We start from the raw sequence: 18,462 nt of genomic DNA, 5'->3' as shown, positions 1-18,462 counted from the left end.
TCCGTCATCCGGTTGTCATAGTCCTCTTTGTCCAAAATCACTACTGCATCACCTTTTTCCGCTTTTGTATAGAATACCGGCTTTGTTTTTAGTTCTTTGATAATTCGAATTTCCTCTTTTTCGGTTTCACTAAGTGAATGTCCCTTTCCGTTTTGTATTGTCTCTGAAATAATATTCTTGGCAAGTCTCGTGTAATTGAATAGGAAGTGTGTGAGTGATTGCAGTCTTCATGTCAACGATGGCCTCTTGCACGTCAGGTTTTGAGGAGATCGCATATCCTAATCCCTTGTTGAGAAGTGTCAATTGTTCTTCTGAGAACTGCTGCGTCGAGCGATTTACCACAAAACCTTCGACCACAGCTGTGTTAACTGAACTGTGTGATTTCTGGTCTCTCTGCTATGTTGTGTAATTCAAATAGTATTGTAGTGACCTCAGTTTGTTGTTATGTAACTTTCTTTTCCTTTTTTTCCTTGCAGTCCTCCAATACTTTTACTTTAGTCAAAAACAGTGGAAATTCAATTGTGAATTCTTTGGCCAATTTCAAATGCAGGGAATAACATTCCAACGACTTTGTTTCCAACTTTGAGTAGAGACTCTGAATGCTCGCTTTTATAAATACTGACTCCATCTTACTAACTACTTTTAAGGGAGTTGGTGTCTTGATCCTAATCTTATGACTGATAGGTGTTAGATTTAATTTTCGGCATTTCTTAAGAAATGCTATGTCTTTTCTTAAACCTACGATGGATTTCTTTACACGAAAACAAATCCGATTCCATTTTCATGAATAAGAAATCATGAAATGGAAAAACTTGCCATCCCATGAAATCATAACAATGATTCATGATTTCGTCATGGAAATTCATGATTTCATAATGCAGTGGAATCAAGGCCGCTACAAGCGTTACACGTACTTGGCAAACCGTGTTCATAAACCGCACTACATAGGTATCTCTTATACGCCTTTTGTCTTCCGTCTTATACAAGTACTGATAGTCTAGTGGTCAAAGAATGGGTTTAATAATCTCAAGGTTCTTGGTTCGAATCCAGTCTGATGCTTTATTATATTCTTTTTACATTTTTTTTTTGGTAAAAGTTAAACCCATGAATTTGAGATCATGATTTGAAATCGGATGATTCATGATTTTGGGAATGTTTGCTGCGTTACGCAAAAGTTGCTCATGATATCATGAATATTATTCATGGTGTATTTTCATAACATGAAAATACGCTTTGTTCATGAAATCATGAGTCATTTTTCTCATTTCGGAGATCGGATTTTTTCCCGTGTAGTGATATGTATCTATTAGGTTCTAAAAGCTTGGAAGCCATGATCAATCCTTTAAATTTGTCGAACCTCTTAACGGAATCCCTTTATGAAGAGCTTTGAATGTGTTGGTTGATTTTTTTTAAATTCCGTTATAATGTTTACCTTTTGACAATGAATTTGATGCATACTGAGCTTGACCACCCAACTAACAATTTTAGCTGCAGATTAGCTTGTACAGCTAAAAATTGGCTTATACAGCTAATTTTTGCCTGCATAAGCTAGTCTGCAGCTAAAATTGTTTGTTGGGCATCCAATGGGCAATACACAACACACAGTTGTAAATAATATGGCGCTTGTTACTTCAGATTATTATAGATCTTACTTTTGTGGGAAAATTTAATATGGTAAGTTAAACATTTAAATAGATTAAATTATTCTGGGTGATGCATCTGAATCTCTTTTTTTTTCTAGCCGAGATGACAAGTTACTTTGAAAACGAATTTTATCTAGAGAGTGAGTCACTTTTACCACAAACGAAGTGACAGACGACTAACTGGCGAAGAAATCCATTTAAATAATGTGGTTCACTGTAATAGAATTTTCTTGGAAGCTTGTGCCATCATCCACCAGATGGGTTAGTTTTTTTGTTTTGATTTGAACAAAGTTGATTTTGTGTACAATGATTCTTTGACAGTGTGCAAAGAGTGCGTATGATTTTGTAATTTTTTTATGCATTTCAGTTTTGAGTAGAGTGAAAGAGATAGAACCAAAACATTCTAGTACATTTGGTGAAAATGCTAGTTCAATCTAGTAGTAGTGTTGCCATGTGGTACAATCCAGTAGTAGTGGTGTTGCCATGTGGTACACTGAAAAATTGCAATAGCAGGTTAGTCACCAAAGTTTTCGAGCCGCTCCGTCTGTCACTTCGTTTGTGCTTTTACTCATTCGTATGGAGAAATTTCTAAAAGCGTAGGTGCTCAGAGTGACCTACATTACCTACCTACCTTGCATTACCTACTCTTACCTTAGAAATTTTCCGTCCGAATGAGTAGCAGTTTGGCATAGCTGCGTAAAAGTGATTCACTTTCTCAGTTAGTTTCATTTTCAGTGTACAACGCAACATACACCCGTATTTAGCACTCGGTAGTCAATCGATGATTGCGTCAAATTTGCTACGTTTCCCTTACTTAAAAATTTAGATTAGCGTTCCAAGACGCACCAAGACGAATAGAAAAAGTGAAGAAAAATAAATGACATTAAGTGGTACCCGCTCGTCTCTCTGTTCTTTCGATAGTTATAGCGAGCGTGCACGTGATTGGTTGATTTCGGCTAAAAACTATGATCAATTTCTATAGTTAACCATTGATAAACAACTATTATCTGTATACCAAACAAAGGAGATTGGGCAAATCCGGTCCTGTGATGTACACGAATGACATATATCTCATTTGAAAGGTCTCATTAAGACAAGAAAAAGTTGGTATGGGGTCAACATTTTTTATCGTGGGAGAAAAAAGTTATCCCGTTTATTCTAAACAATTTTGAGCAGTTTTAGTTTTTTTTTTATGTATATTGAAAAAAAAAAATGATGTCCTTTCATATTAAAAATGTATGGTAAGATCGCTTGTTTATCGTGTATTTTGCTAAACCTTTCGTTGTCGTCGGTGCCGGGTTTGAATAGTTATAACAACTTGAGTAACGGTATGATGTGATATGAGGGGCTCGGTGGCCTTAGAGCAACCGTTTTTGCTTACTCAGCAGAACATCTTGAGTCTAATCTCAAGCCCATCCACATCAAGATTCGTCAATCGTTTTATTTGTTAATATGACTACATGGTAATAACAGTAACTCGATGATTAAAAAGGAGCTCGTTTTCCTAGTAGCAAACGTTTTTGCTTACTGAGCAGAAGACCGTGGGTTAAATCCCAAGCTCCTTCGCGTTATACGATCGTTAGGACATCAATTCAGCTTATCGTTTACCAAAACGAACCCTGCTGCAAACCCAACCCTCTTACCCAACATCCCTGTGATTCCTCGTGGAAGTGCAGAGGACTCCTCGGCTTCCACCAAAGCGAGTGTCACGTCAACACATTCCTACCCATTCCTTTCTTGACCTGCGTTCAGGCGCGGCTGGCGCTGGTATTGCCTAATTTGAGATCACCAGTTTTTAAACATTGAGGATGATTGCTAGTCCCAAGCATCGTCTATTGATTCTCTGTGTAATTACAGCTGGTCTGGCAATAACAGAGTAGCAACCGCGGGCGGTCAATCATGCTCATGCTCATATTGAAAAAAAAATGATGTCTCACATGTCACTCTATCAATCTGAAAACGCTATTAAAACTAAAGTAATATGAATAATTCAATGTTTTTAAATAATATGACAAAAATAAAGACAACCTGTTTTATCAAGAAAGTTGGGAGCCCGTGCGTTGTTCGCAACAGGTGGGTGGAACGCATTTATGAGGGTTGCTGCCACTCTGAAATCTTCAAACATATGCCACATAGCCACATTGAAATAACTTTTTTCCGTGTTGGGTATATTCATCACTGCGACCATTACTATGATCTAATGTGATATTGAAATAACCTTGACGGAACAACTTGAAATCTCGCTTGAATAGTTCGTTAACTACCTCAATTACCCATCGACGGATGGTAACCAACCGATTGGCCTGATCCGTTGTCGGTTGGTCTTGATTCCGGCTTTTGGAATGTGGCATCACTGCTTCATAGCCGAATAAACTCAGATCTTTCATAGCCGAGATCCTCTGTCCAAAATAAAAACATCACCTAGCCTAAGATAAAAATTCAGAACTTATACTTAATATACTTACAAAATATACTTAATATTTTTCAAAATTGTTGCATCTGACGTTGTAGCTACATAAGGACCATTTGCTTCAATTATGTATCCATCACAGCAAACGATTAGAAAGGGTTTTAATAGATTATCTTATTAATGAAGGCTGTACGGCTTTCGCTGGAAAGAAAAGTTACTGATTTTTTGAATATATACGTACGTGCCATCGCAGATGACGATTGCTTTTCATATTTTCAGTGAAACATCCATGTTTCCGTGTATTGCGTCTGGGATCATGAGATTTCTTCTCACCACGCTTTCTCGGTCAATATGATCAAATCCTAAATGCCTGGGTACAAATTGCAGTAATAAACATTATCTGGCTTTGTTGCGTAGTCGTTCAAGTGTCCGTCGTCTCATTTTAAACAATGCACTTAGATTTTAGTTTGATGCACCACTACGCAACTTTACAAGATATATTCCCAAAGCCGTACCTGGAGTGTCACATCTGTTTGTAAGAATTTGTTCGAACTGTTGTCTTTGAAATCCTACTAAATAATACAGTTCATTATTGTCCATTTCCAACAAGCTTTCGAAATCTAATGCATTTTGCTGCAAACTATCAAACATTTCTTTTGTATGGGTGCCGTTGAAATCGTGGATTAGGTTGAGAGAATCCAATAATTCTTCCCATTCGTTTCCTCGTAAATGCTCCTGGCACACTCTGGAATTTTGTGGAACGTAGTAGTAATGGTGGATTAGCAAAAACTTCTTGATTCCAGACGGAATACGACATATTGTTCCGTTGTGGCAGTTAGTAAAAAAACAGCGATTAGATGTATTTGCTGCCGCCGAGGAATCCCACGGTATTAAGCTGTTCATTTCCAGCACGAGCATTACGATTAGCTCTGACCTAGTAAGCATGACAGAGATATTCCTTGTTATTAAAAATAATCTATGAATGAAAAGGTTAACAATTCAACAGATATAGTAACTACGTCTTGCATTATATTAACTGTCATTAGACTTAAAAACCGAAATGACCCACTCGCGACAATCGATGTTACTCTCGTTATGTACGTTAAACATAACGTCGCATCTAGTGCGCTATATTCGTTAAATTATGCGCGATAGTTCGCACTAGATGCGACGTTATCTTTAACGGTTTCCACCTCTAGCGACAATATAAATGCAAAAATCTGGTTTGTGTGAGGGTTGTAAGGGTTGTCAATAAAAAAAAAACAGATAATGTCTTATCGTAAACGCCTGCTATGCGAATTTTCCATTGCAGACGTATACAAAAAGACGTTATAGAGTTATCTATTAACAACCCTGATCAGTGTGCATTCATTTCATGGTCAAAACAAAAGCCCTTATCACGGTGAAAACGAAGTGAAATCATAATTTGTCACTCACGGTGATGCGATTTCTTATTCAATTTGCCCAGGAATCACTTCATCGTGGATGGGAATTCGTCACTTTCCTTCATTTCCCTCGTGAAATGACACCCGTAATAAGGACCAAATACTTTTTCTATAACACTTAATCCATAAAACTAAAAAAAAAGTCTTATGCTTATTAAGACACTTATGCTGAAAATATAAACGGATGTACTACCGTTGGTGCAACTGCATCAGCAATAAAAACGGCCACATCAGGATGTAATTCGAAGAAATCTCTAGTTAACAGACGAAGACATCTTCGAAGTACCGAACAGTTACAAAGTAGGCAAAATATGATTTCTGTGTTGCACGGGAAATCAGTTGAATTTATTCTAAGCGAATGCTCAACGAAGCATCTGCAGAACAAATAAATACCTTAAAGATAGTTGATATTACTCCTAAGAATTTTACTTACATGAAAAACTGAAAAAAATAACACAACATACCGAGATATGAATAAAGTTAACGAATTCCGGAAATCAAAATGTAGCTGGCAATAAATCCTAGTGAATTTGGTTTAGATAGGATACACTACTCGAGCTTCGTCGAAATGTTACCTGAACTGATAGCAAATCAGAAAAAAAGAGCGAGATCCACAAATGAGAGAATAATTATGTAAAAGAGGCCATGGAGTGAATTTATTTTCACATAGGTCGTTGTTCCCTTATTCAAAGCATCGAACAATGGTGTATGATAATGGTAAGCATATACGGGAATCTGAGGTCACATGATCCCTGTTATTATTTTCCGGTGCTATTGGATCCTTGTTATTACATTGTTTATAGCATTCTCTAACAATCATCAATTCGGATACTTTTATTCAATACTCATTATTTGGCTACTCATACTAATGTACTTGTTGCATTCCGTTGATACGTAGCGTTAATCTGACTTAGTAGGCGCTATAGCCAGATTTCTTTATTGAGAACCCCGAGAGACCCAATTAAAGAGATTAGTCGTGTTTACCTACAAGCGTTTGTGAGATCAGCGAGCTTGTAACTCTAAGGGAGTGCCGGGATGCTAAAGGATAGAAAAAAACACACAAACACACACACACACACATCACATGCAAAAAGAAAAAGATGATTAAATAGCAAAATGAGCGAAAATGGCCAATTACCAACAATACACCTTCAGTAACTTTTTTCTCCCACGGTAAATTTTGTTTGACCTCGTACCAACTTTTTCTTGTCTCAATGATACCTTTCGCATGAGATATCAGTCATTGATGTATATTCTTGGACCAGTCTCCAAACATTTTTGCCCAATGTCCTTTTACATTCAATCTATTTCGTTACACTTTTTTTATTTGCATTCTAGTATAGTCCAAAAAGACGTAATCCTACGTCAAAAGAGTACAAAACCGTGCCTGAGGGAGATACAAGCGTTCGGTTCTTGCAAAGGAAAAATTTCCTGATCAGAAGATCGGTTTCACAAAATTCACCGAACATCGGCCGCCAGAATGTGTTTTGGCGCGAGCAGCGTATGCATGTGTGATATTCACGAGAATTTCTCGACTCAAGTTTACAGGAGCAAAGTTTGATCAAATCGAACTATTCACTCACACACGCAATCCCTCAACCGAGTCGTGTTTTCTAAATCAGTGTAAGGCTTCATCATGTGCCGATATGAACCAAATACATGCTATGATTTGGTCATACCTGAATGACAGTAGCATCAACAATCAATACGAAACTAACGATTTTAAATTGGCTCACTACTTGACTAGCCTATTGGTCCCAAGCAAACGATTAACGTACCCTATTCTAGTTGAAATTCTATTACTACACTATGTTTGTTTTGATTCGCTATGAAAGTTTGACAGATAACATCAGGGGTGTGTGGATTCATGCACAACATGCAGGGATGAGTGAAATAGCTTGGGACTGCTTGGGACCGTTGTTCTGGTACTGAGTGAGCCAAAAATAATAATGATTTTCTTCGGGACCCAGTGGTCTTAGAGTTACCTCTATGGTACCAGTGCTGAGCCAAAAAGTTGAGCACGTTATTTCGGGGCCTTCTAATCTTAGAGTAACCTAGAGAGTAACCTCTATGGTAGCATTGTGGAGATCAGAGCAATGTTCTTTGGAAACTGTGATCTCAGAGGTTAAACCGTTTGTAGACTGTTTTATTGATGCAATCCCAGCAGTTCGAAAGCACGATTATACCGCAGTGAAACAAGCCGAGTTTTACAAATTCACTCGTGATAACTTACGTGAAGGTGAAGTCGTTGTTGTGGCAGATTTCTCTCAAAACTATTCTTATGGTTTTCAAGTTAGTGTACAAGGAGTTGTCTACACAGTACACGAGAATAAAGTTGTACCATTGAACTGTGTCATAAACACACGATACACTAGAGCACAACACAACACCATTCAGCGCCATTTCATGCAGCATCTAAAATCCACAGTTGTCCAAAATTTCGTACTTCTCCGATAATGCGGTGTCGCAATATAAAAAACTGATTTATTATTAGAAACCTGAGTTTCCACAAAAGCGATTTCGGGATGCCAACTACTTTGTAATCCATCGCAAAAGTAGTTGGCATCCCAGGAACTTTGAAGAGATTGGCAACGCGAGCTAGTTTACAGGGAGCCACTATTGAGACGTCAAAGGAGCTGTATGACATTTGTTAAAGCTTTAAATATTATGGTGATTTTTTGCCACGTACGTTAAAATAATGTTACTGTTGTTGTTAAACAATTTGGAAACCAACATAAAACGCAAAGTTAAAAAATGAACTCTAGGCATTTCCAACTACCCCATGCTCAAATCGACTGCTCCTTTCGCGCGGACTGTTCCGTAGAATGCAAATGCAAACACGGTTACGTTGTTGGCCGTTAGTATCGTCATGTCGTTGCGATAGCTTCCCACCGGTACGAAGGGTGGAAACATTGAATCGGTGAAAATGAAGTCTTTGAACTCAAAAGTTCCCTGCAATGACAAATTAGTTGTACTCAATGTAAACAATATCTAAAATTTTGAAATCTAACCTGATATGGACACTGGAACGTAGAATTTGGAAACATCAATGACAAAGAACGCCGGTAAAGTCTATGCATTGGGTTTAACTGTTGATCATTTTTGTTGAAAAATTCACAAATGTCGCCTCTATCGTCAATACCCAGCATGGGCCTCCATACGTTGACGTTGCTTTTGTACCATATTTTTATGGTTCCGTAAACGGGTTTGAATGGTTTCAAAACAGTACCTCGGAAGGAAAGGGACGAGGATCCATTTCGGTAAAGTTTTATGCTGCACTTATCGACTCTCGAGTATTTGTAGGGTTGCCCAGTGCACAGAAACTTGGTCGTGCGAACGGTGAAAGGCCGATAGTCGAGGAATCCACTGTACCAAGATGTTGTGGTGCTTACAGAGCTCAACGCCACGCAAACGATAAGTGTCAGCACGAAGAGCATCGTAGTCGTTTAAAATGTTGATTCGATTATGCAACAAATAGATTTTAGATACTTATGATTCAAAAAGAGCTGATGCACCAAGAGACTGTTAGAACGTAACTGGTTATCTACGAAAACGTTTGTTTAAAAAAGCATTTCAAGCTGGCATGTTTTTTTATCGTTATGTTCATCAGGTGTGGTGTTTTGATTGCAGCATGAGCGAGATGCACGCAACAAGATATTTCATTCCTACAACGACGTTACCAAGCGGCGCCGGTGGTGTAGTGGTAAGCATGATTACCTCTCACCACAGCGCAGGCCTGGGTTCAATCCCAGCCGGCGCCACCGGGATTTTCTGAGGCATATATCATCTCTGATGACGCCGTAAAGCCGTTGGTCCCCGGGTCATGAGTTGATGGGTCGATAGGTAGGGTGCAGGTGTGGGAGCTGCCTCCCTGGCGTCGGTAGCATTAGTACTCAGCACGGAAAACAAATCAAGGAAAAAAAAGACGTTAGCTCAGATACTATTAGAGATAAATATATTCTGCATTATTTTGGCTTACATCCCAACTAGACTGTTGAACCTGTTTTTCACTTAGCATGCTTTGAGCACTTCGACAGTTGTAAGCTGAGAGCTTTCTAGGTGAATAACAATTTTAATTCGTAGCGTGTCACAAGCACATTGATACTAAATATCCTTGAGCGAATTAGAAATCGATCCCGTCATTTCTGATGTGATCTGATTTATAACCGCACCCTTACTGAAAAAAAACAATTCCAGTGAATAAGTGAGATTAATTATTCGGTCTGATACACATTAGAATTAAAAAAAAATAGTTCATTTGTAATCATTTGGGGGACCCTGTGCCCAGTGCTGAGATTTATCATTGTCATTGACAGACTTTCGCGCGATATTGACAAAATTGTTCGTCACATAGTCACTGACAGACTCGAACCTCAAAAAAACCTTCGTCAAAATCTCATTCATTTTTTCGTCAATGACAAAGATTCACCTGGTAACAAAAAGTGTAATTTAGTACATTCTGTGTCACATTATTGTTATCCAAGTAGCTCAGGACGTAGATACTTGTTCACTGAAATGGATCCATGTAATTGTTTTGCTCAAGTCATTTAATTTCGTTACAAATTTAGCTAATAAACAAATCTGCACATGTTCGTCACTGACACCATTGTCATTGACAATTGACATGGTTTGCCTTGACTATGACTGTTAGCTCAAATGAGTGACCAAAGCAGAATTGTCAATATCACCGTGTACTGTCGAGATTTTGCAGCACTGCCTGTGCCACATTGGTCTTGTTTCGATCCTAGCTGGTGATTGGTGGAGTGCCCCTTTCTGAATCCAAACTGTTCCGGAGGGAGAATGTTATTTTCCTCAAAAAACTTGATCAAACGATTGAGAATGAGTTTCTCGAACAATTTGCTCACCGCTGAAAGAAGACTGATTGGTATGTAGCTTGAAGGCAATGTTGGATCCTTACCGGGTTTGCGGATTAGTATAATGTTTGCTACCTTGCAGATGCTTGGAAAGTAGTGCAGCTTCAATCATCTGTTGAAAATAGAGGTTAAAAGAGACTGCACTTTCATGCTGAGTCTATTTAAGATCAAGTTGAATATGCCGTCAAACCCAGGAGCCTTCATGATCTTGGTGCATTTCAGCGCTGAGCAAATCTGTTGTACTGTAATCATATCCACCGCAGGCACGACACAAAGGGAGGTATCTAGGTTTTGAATGCATTACGCAACTTGATCATCGAGCGGACTTTGGATAGTCGAGCCAAGCAAATGCGATGTAGCGACATGCTTACCGATCGCATTTCCTTTCTCCTGTGGGGTGATTAAAAGCCGATCGTCATCATTTTCGACTCTGAGTGGAACTGGTTTGGGATGAGTTTTCAGGACCTTGGCTACCTTCCAGAATGGTCTGGAACGGTCGTCCAGATTCTGCACAACACGCCCAAAACTTTCATTTCGGAGTCCATTCTGGAAGCAATCTGCCTATTCAGATCGGCCATTTCACGTTTTTTGCCCAGATCTCCAGTCCTCTGAAACTGGCGTCTACGCACATTTCTCAAGCGAATCAGTAACTGGGTGTGGCAATCAATGTCAACAAACTTACCCCTCACAGGAACTTATCGAACACACGTCTCGTCAGCCATGGATATGGCCTGGTGGAGTCCTTCCAGAGCCCGGTCGATGTCCTCTACGGTGTCAAGTGGCGGATTTTCATCGATGTTGCTGTCGACCATTCGTCCGTACTGCACCCAATTGACATGGTGGTAGTCTTTACGCAGGCAGCTTCTAGCAGGAACGACGTTGACACCGACTTCAGTGACCACCGGTTGGTGGTCGGAGCCGATGGGGACGACTCTATCCACGATGCAGGAAAGATTGTGTTTTGCTGTGGCTAGCTGCGCGCACGCTGAGTAGATAGAAAGAATATTTACGACAATTCTGAAGATTTCCTGCAAAAAGATGATGCGCGATGCAAGTAGATTCGAGAAATGAAAGAAGATTTTTCGAAGATTGATTCGCTAGTGGGAGATTTGTTGAGCATCTTGACTTGAGATTTAGATGTGTCGCCCCCCTCGGTCGCAGCTGAGATCGTTGTGCGCCTCCGGCTTGGATAGTCCGATGTTTGACAGGAAAAAGTCCAGGGTGGAGAGATTTCCCGCGGGAGAGATGAAAGTTGGTTCGTCCGGAAATTGCACAGTGTACAATCCATGTTATGCGTGGTCGAACAATAGATATCCGTTCCGGTTCCGCTGGTAGTTCCTCCAAGCTTCATGGCGGGCCTTCAGGTCGCCCCCAACGATGAATCGGGAGCTTGTACGAGTGATGGCGGTCAGGTCGTTCTTGAATTGGATGCCTAGGCCGTTGCTTGTGGTACACTGGCGTGGGCAGTAAACAGCGATAAACCGGACATTTCCAGTTGGTGATTCCACCTCCACGCTAACGGCCTCGATGATAGAAGTGCGGATGTGGGGCAGAGTGCAGAACTTGATTCCCTTTCTGACGATGACCGCTACACCACTCCCCCTGGAGCTGGTGCGATCAAGCCGGATAATGTTGTGGTCAGGCAACCAGAAGCTGTCACCGGACTTTAGGTGGGTCTCGGTTAGAAGACCTACATCGATTCTGCTTGCGGAGGAAGTCAGCAAGCTCAATTTGTTTAGCTCTTACAGAACAAGCGTTCCAGGTAGCGATGGTTAGCAGTTTAGACACCATACTGGATGATGAACTTACCGAGCACTTGGATCTGTTCGGGCTTATTGCGGCACTTACGTAGAGCACCGGTCATGTTGATGAAAATCTCCATCAGTTCATCCGCTGAGAACAGATCGGAATTACTTGTTTGAGCTGTTTTGGTTGTCTCCAGAATCCAGGGGGGATGGAGAGCTTTGTCCAGTAGAAGATCCAGACGTTTCTTGAGGGGGTGCGATTCACTTGTCCATGAAGGGACGGAAAGTCCTCCGCCCTGAAACCCGGGGCCTTATCCTTCCTTCATGCTGGTTGCTTGTTGGTGGATGCCTGATTTCGGATGCGCTTGAAATCCTCGCGTTTAGGGCACTGCTTGTTGGATCCTTGGTGAGCACCACCACAGTTGGCGCATTTTAACGGGGAGAACAGCAAACCTGTTGGATGTAGGTACACCCGAGCTTCCTTCACCGGGCTTCGCGAGCGATGCTTCCCTATTTCGGGGCACGCACACACAAAAACCGCGAAAGAGAGAGCGCGAACACTATCGCCACGAACTTTTCAAACAACTCGAGAAAGCGAGCTAACACCGAACTGAACTGCTTGACGGACGATCAAGCAGAATGTTTTCAATTTTGAAAAGTGTTTTCAAGGAAAATTGGTAAAGTATTTATTTCAGCAGATTCGTGAAGCAATATCCTATCATTTGTCGTATTTCGATTTTAATTACATCTATAAATGACAAAGTTACGAACGTTCAAAACCTGCATTGGTACTGAGTATGGAAAACAAATCAAGAAAATAAAAAAGAACGGGTATTAAGGTACAACATACGTGCTGGTATACAAGTGCAATCTTAAAATGCATTTATTTAGCATACACATTATTTTAATAAAATCTGGTTATTGCTAGGTTAGTAGGAAACTCAAGGATTACTAAATAGAAATATGATGTAAACAATTTAATTTCTTTTCAGATTTTTAGTTGTGTGCATTGATTTCAACTTTTCTACCATCGTAGCAGCAACCAGATTTTAAAAAGATGCTCCATTTGCAAAATAAAAGTATTTTAATGTTGCACTCGTATTTGAACCATTATCACTTTCATAGTTCTTCTATTCTCCATTTGATTTGCCAATATAAACGTACTACGACGTGGCAAATAAATAAAAGAGCATAATATGTGATACTTTCACATGACATACAGCTTGAGATTAAGCCCTTCCACCTTATGCAAGGTGTCAAAAGTGACTAACAGGAGGGAGATAAGTTTCTTCATTCTAAATCCTAATATGTCACCCCAAAATAGGTCCCTACTTAAATGAGCTAGCAGTGGCTTTTTAACCGCCATTGGTTGTCTCTTCTGACGTGGCTATTAGTTCAGATACAGACTCAAACAACTGAGCCTTCACTAGGCTGCACCTGTAACACAAAAAAAATCCTTTACTTCAGTACGTCAACTGATTTGTTAATCTTATTAATAAAATAATAATAATAATAATAATAATAATAATAATAATAATAACTCATCCGAAATATCCAGGCATCACACATTACCATATTTGGAGCACAACCCTATTTATCCATATTCTGCATGATAAGGATATTTCTTTCAAATAAAAACCAGGTTTGATTTCTCAACAAAATTTTCATTTTTAAATGTATATCAAAATCACAGACACGTACATATACTATGGTAAATTGTCACTGATCTCTTCTACTCGATGAATGTTATCAATAAATACCTACTAACTACTACTATTATGCGCGTAAGGATGCAACAGTAAGATAACACTTTCTTTGTAAACTTCCTTAGTTTATAAAGATTTTTCTATTTAGTTTTTGATTATACTGTTTTAGCCACATGAAAAAAAAAATATATCCAGAAGAAAACATTAAGAGAAGGATTGGGTTGTAAAAGAATGCAAAAAATACATGTTGGAGAACAACTAAAAGATTCGCTGAAAACTGAAATTAAATCAGGATCTAATCTATGTCAGTGTATTGTTTCACCTACGCATCATTATTGGGAGCTGTGCGCTTCATTCGGATTCTGGCAATCAAAAACTCACCGTGGAATGCTGAAAAACGACACTCAAAAACACACGCAAAAGTGCATCTGATTCAATGGTAAGTTATTTTGAAATCTTTACCGTTTGTGCGTTTTCTGTTTTATGTTAACTCGAAGCGCTGTTTGCAATAAATTATTACCATAAATATTTTATAAAAACATAACATTCTAACTTTTATTTACAATATACACAAACACATAAACATAACTTCTTGTGTTACCAAATTAAAAACTACCAGACGACTCCTAATCGTATGAATTTAATCAGATTGTTTGGTAACGTTCGGTCGCAATTAAAAATTCTAGTAACTACTTTTTGATGAATTTTAACGACCCCTTAACTATTAAAAAAATGTTCTTCTTTCCCTTACTCGGAATAGATTTTGCTAAAAGATACTCACCTCAGACGGGGCATTTGGCTTCGACGGACATAAGGAACAATATTTGTATTCTCTTCTAGATTGCCAGCAACGTTACGATTGGCTGGGCGTTTTGGCGCATTAGCAGAATCACGATCGCTATCGTTAGCACTGAGGCAAGCAGATATCTGAAAAGCAATAAAATGGCACATAAATGATTGTTTTGCAACGACATGGAAAACTGCCATACCAAATGGTTCCTATCCGAATTGTATCGCCAGACCCGCTTCCTTCAACGGTCGTTTCCCTCTCGAAGCCATTGATCAGTGGGACTCCATTGGACATGCTCTCCTGTGCTAGCAGCGGAATCGGATGCGATAGTTCACTCGTAGACCAGAGGTACAAATCCAACGTCCGCTCGGTGCAATCCGCAATGAAACGCACAAACGGACGGATGTCCCCTTCGTTCGCCACCTGCAGGTAGTCGTAGTACTTGTGTCGATGCTGCTTCTGGATGATAACCGGAGGATAACCGGCCCTCATAAGCAGGGTGTTCATCAGAAGACGGGAAGTTCTTCCATTGCCATCAGTGAATGGGTGGATATGAACTAGCTTATAGTGAGCCATGGCGGCGTATTTTACCGGATGGAGCTGGAAGGTTTGCTTCGCGTTTAGCCAACCTTCGAATCGGCTCATCAGAATTGACAGATCTCCGGGACCGGGAGGAACGTGACCTCCGACATAAACTTGCGTACGACGAAACTCGCCACCCTCGATCGGGTCAACGTGACCTAGAACGCGTCGATGGATCTCCAGGATGTCTTTCAGCGTAATGAAATCATTTCTGAAATACCAGCACCTAAGTTGCAAATCTGAATCAGAGAAGAAAAAACTAAACTCACTTGTTCACCAGCGTTGCATTGATGTACTTCATCGCGGCATCCAGTCCCAGGATTTCATTATGCTCGTCGATACTCTTCCCATCGACTGCCATTCTCGTTTCCAGAATCGATCTCGTCTCTGCCAAACTCATCGTGTTGCCCTCGATGCCCACCGAGTGGTAGATATGCTGAATGTAGGCTTCCTTCTCGGCCCGCTTCAGCGCCACATTCGTGGCCGAAACCGACGATAAGGCATCGCGCTTCTGGTCCAACCTCTCGAAACGCTTCTGATCCAGATGTTCCACAATTTGAGCCGTCCTCTGCCGATTGGCCAGCGCATCCGAGTGGGCCGGATTCACCGTCAACGCTTGATAATAGTAATGATCCGCCCTCACCACATCCTGTTGATTGTGTTCCAAGAACTCCCCATACTTGGTAAGTATTTCCGGATGCTTCGGGGACAGTGCCAATGCATGCTGGAACAACCGAGCAGCCTTATCATCCTTCCCCATCATATTCATCTCAATCGCCACCTTCAACGAGCTAAGCGCTTCCTGCTCATTAGAATCGTGCGGTTCGTTCTTGCTATATTTGCCACTATTATTGCCATCACCTAATCCACTTGGCATCCGGACGGCTGGAAAGTACGGCTCCAAGACACGAACTTCATCAGCAATCTGCAAAAACTTCCCATCCGGAAGGTGATGTGGCGCAGTCCGGGAAGGAAGTAGTACATATTTCGGAGCGTAATTTAGCAACGCAAACATGACCCCGGAAAACATCGAACCGCTGACAAAAATTATGAAATAGTGAAAGCTATTCATTTGATAGCGCCATTTCTGGGACACGCTTCTCGTTGACGATCGCGATCGTTTATGGAGTCCATTGAGATCGGGCGATTGTTCTCCGCAAACACAACACATTTTAATCTGATAGGTTTAACTTCAGAATTTATTGCACTAACGACTGACTACACGTAATAGAAAGAAAATAATGTTTCACGACAAATCACGCACTTTTTAGAATGGAATGTTAATGCCAGCAGCTGATCCTTTTTCCGTTCCAAGTTTCTTTGACGTGGTGAAGCGCAACTGGATTGTTTTGTTTGCTGTTATATGATTGTATGAGTGTCAATCGATAAGAACTGTCAAATGTGGCAATCGGAGTAGGATTTCAATGTAAAAAAAATATCGTTTTTCGATTTATGCACAGAAAGAAAAAGTTGCTGAATAATTTACTCTCGAATTTACTCGAGAATATACAGCCGAACTTTGCTGGTTGGGCTTTTAATCACTAACTGGCGAAGAGATCAATTAAAATAATGTTGTTCGCTGTAATAGAATTTTCTTAGAAGCTTGTGCCATCAACCACCAGATGGGCTAGTATTTTTGTTTTGATTTGAACAAAGTTGATTTTGTGGGAAATGATCTTTGACAGTGAGCAAGGAGTGTTTCATTTTGTCATTTTTTATGCATTTCAGTTTTGAGTAGAGTGAAAGAGATAGAACCAGCTTACGATTTTAAATTGGCTCACTACCCAAGTAAAATTTTCAGCGTTGTGCTGTAAAGTAGCTGAAATAAAGCTGCAGATACAGCTAAGCAGAAGCTAGCAAACTAGTTTTGGAGAGCGTTTGCTCAACTTTTTCACAACTATTATTCAATTTGTCAGTCGTACTGAATCCCAGTGGCAGGCAACATGTTATACATTGACAGCGGGCCCACCACAGCAAAATAAATTATTTGAGCCCGGGACATGCTGCCTACTGTCAAACACTGCTGTTGGTATAGGCCTTGTCACTGGCCTGAACAGCAGCCAATAAACGCTAATATCACTTCTATGCAAATATTAATCAACTTTCAACTTGTAGCTGCAAAACAAAGCTAATAAAGTGAATATATTACTTATTTGATGGCTTCTACACAACCAACCACTCTTGCTGAATAATATAAACAACAAAAGTGCTTTGATATTTTCAGATTAATAGTTTTCAAAATTTTAATAAAATTGGGTACTCAAATTTACATGATTTATAAAAATAATGTTTATTCATATTGGGGAAACGGCTCTTATGTTGGCCTATGGATCTAAGATTGGGCCCATCGCTAAAAATCTGCTATTTACTAATTTTATCTAGATGAACGTGTCATTGGGATGGTACTAATGGATATTTTTGGTCGCTATTGAAAATTTAGTCGATTGCTGAATTTATGTATGGGCCCAAATTAGGGACACTTAGGCCGACATTACATCCATTTCCCCTGTTGTATAAACAAAAAACAAAAATATAAATTTTTAAAATTACCAGAGCAAATTTGGTCCGAGTCCTAGTAACCAAAAGAAGGTATTCGGTCCAACCTCGGGTCCACGGCAATTTCGGAATTTTCCTCGTTCAAAACGACGATAAACAAAAGGATGATTACGAAGAGTGCTTTGGGAACCGATCGCTTTACAATGCAATCCCCTATATCACTTCATGGAAACGGCATTCTTGACGACGTCTTCCTGCTGGAGCAACATTGTTCTCCATGAACTGACGATAAAGAATCTACAAAAACAAAAATGCAACCTTTGAAATACAAGCCACAACCATTGCATACCACAAAAGTGGAACACTCAAGGCCGGCGCACAATGGATACGTTTTCAGGTTTTTTGACAGTTAGCCCATGCATTAGCTGTCAAAAAACCTGAAAACGTATGCATTGTGCGCCGGCCTTCCCCGTAGCAATATCCTGCAGAATGGTTAAGACATTCATAAATGTCATCAGCATCGATAAAGGAGCGCCACCGACCACGGGAATCGACCACGTGTCTACACTGATAAAATTTCAAAGATTGTTTTTATGTGTCCCACACATCAATTTTTGCAATTTGATCAACAAATGATATGTATGTGTCGGACACATACTATTAATATGTGTACACACAAAAAATATTCGTTAAAAAAAAAAAAAACCATTAGTAGAATTAAATGTTTGCATTGGTTCTTTTTGGTAGAAAGCGGCTAGCTTTCAAAACGAA

The 18,462-nt window shown here is 39.9% G+C and overlaps 3 protein-coding genes across 3 annotated transcripts in view; all 3 read right to left on the bottom strand.

The window, feature by feature from the left end:
* The window catches only part of LOC135710353 (uncharacterized), a 444,976-nt gene that overhangs the window by 411,314 nt on the left and 15,200 nt on the right, over nucleotides 1-18,462 (bottom strand). The window lies entirely within an intron of this gene.
* Nucleotides 8,274-8,935, bottom strand: LOC135710381 (uncharacterized). Its single transcript, XM_065232946.1, has 2 exons — nucleotides 8,510-8,935; nucleotides 8,274-8,450 (listed from the first exon to the last, which is right to left on the bottom strand). The coding sequence occupies exons 1-2, from the start codon at nucleotides 8,933-8,935 to the stop codon at nucleotides 8,274-8,276; spliced, it is 603 nt and encodes a 200-aa protein (XP_065089018.1).
* Nucleotides 14,350-16,520, bottom strand: Fic (FIC domain protein adenylyltransferase). The gene is made up of 3 exons (XM_065232844.1): nucleotides 15,465-16,520; nucleotides 14,813-15,406; nucleotides 14,350-14,750 (listed from the first exon to the last, which is right to left on the bottom strand). Coding segments are annotated over exons 1-3 (1,497 nt in total). The 5' UTR covers nucleotides 16,367-16,520; the 3' UTR covers nucleotides 14,350-14,749.

This window comes from Ochlerotatus camptorhynchus, unplaced genomic scaffold (assembly GCF_037179485.1).
Source record: "Ochlerotatus camptorhynchus isolate MF236.1 unplaced genomic scaffold, CSIRO-AGI_Acam_v1.1 ptg000379l, whole genome shotgun sequence".
NCBI lineage: Eukaryota > Metazoa > Arthropoda > Insecta > Diptera > Culicidae > Ochlerotatus > Ochlerotatus camptorhynchus.
The sequence above is the reverse complement of the archived record's forward strand: the minus strand, read 5'-3'. Positions and strand labels throughout refer to the sequence as shown.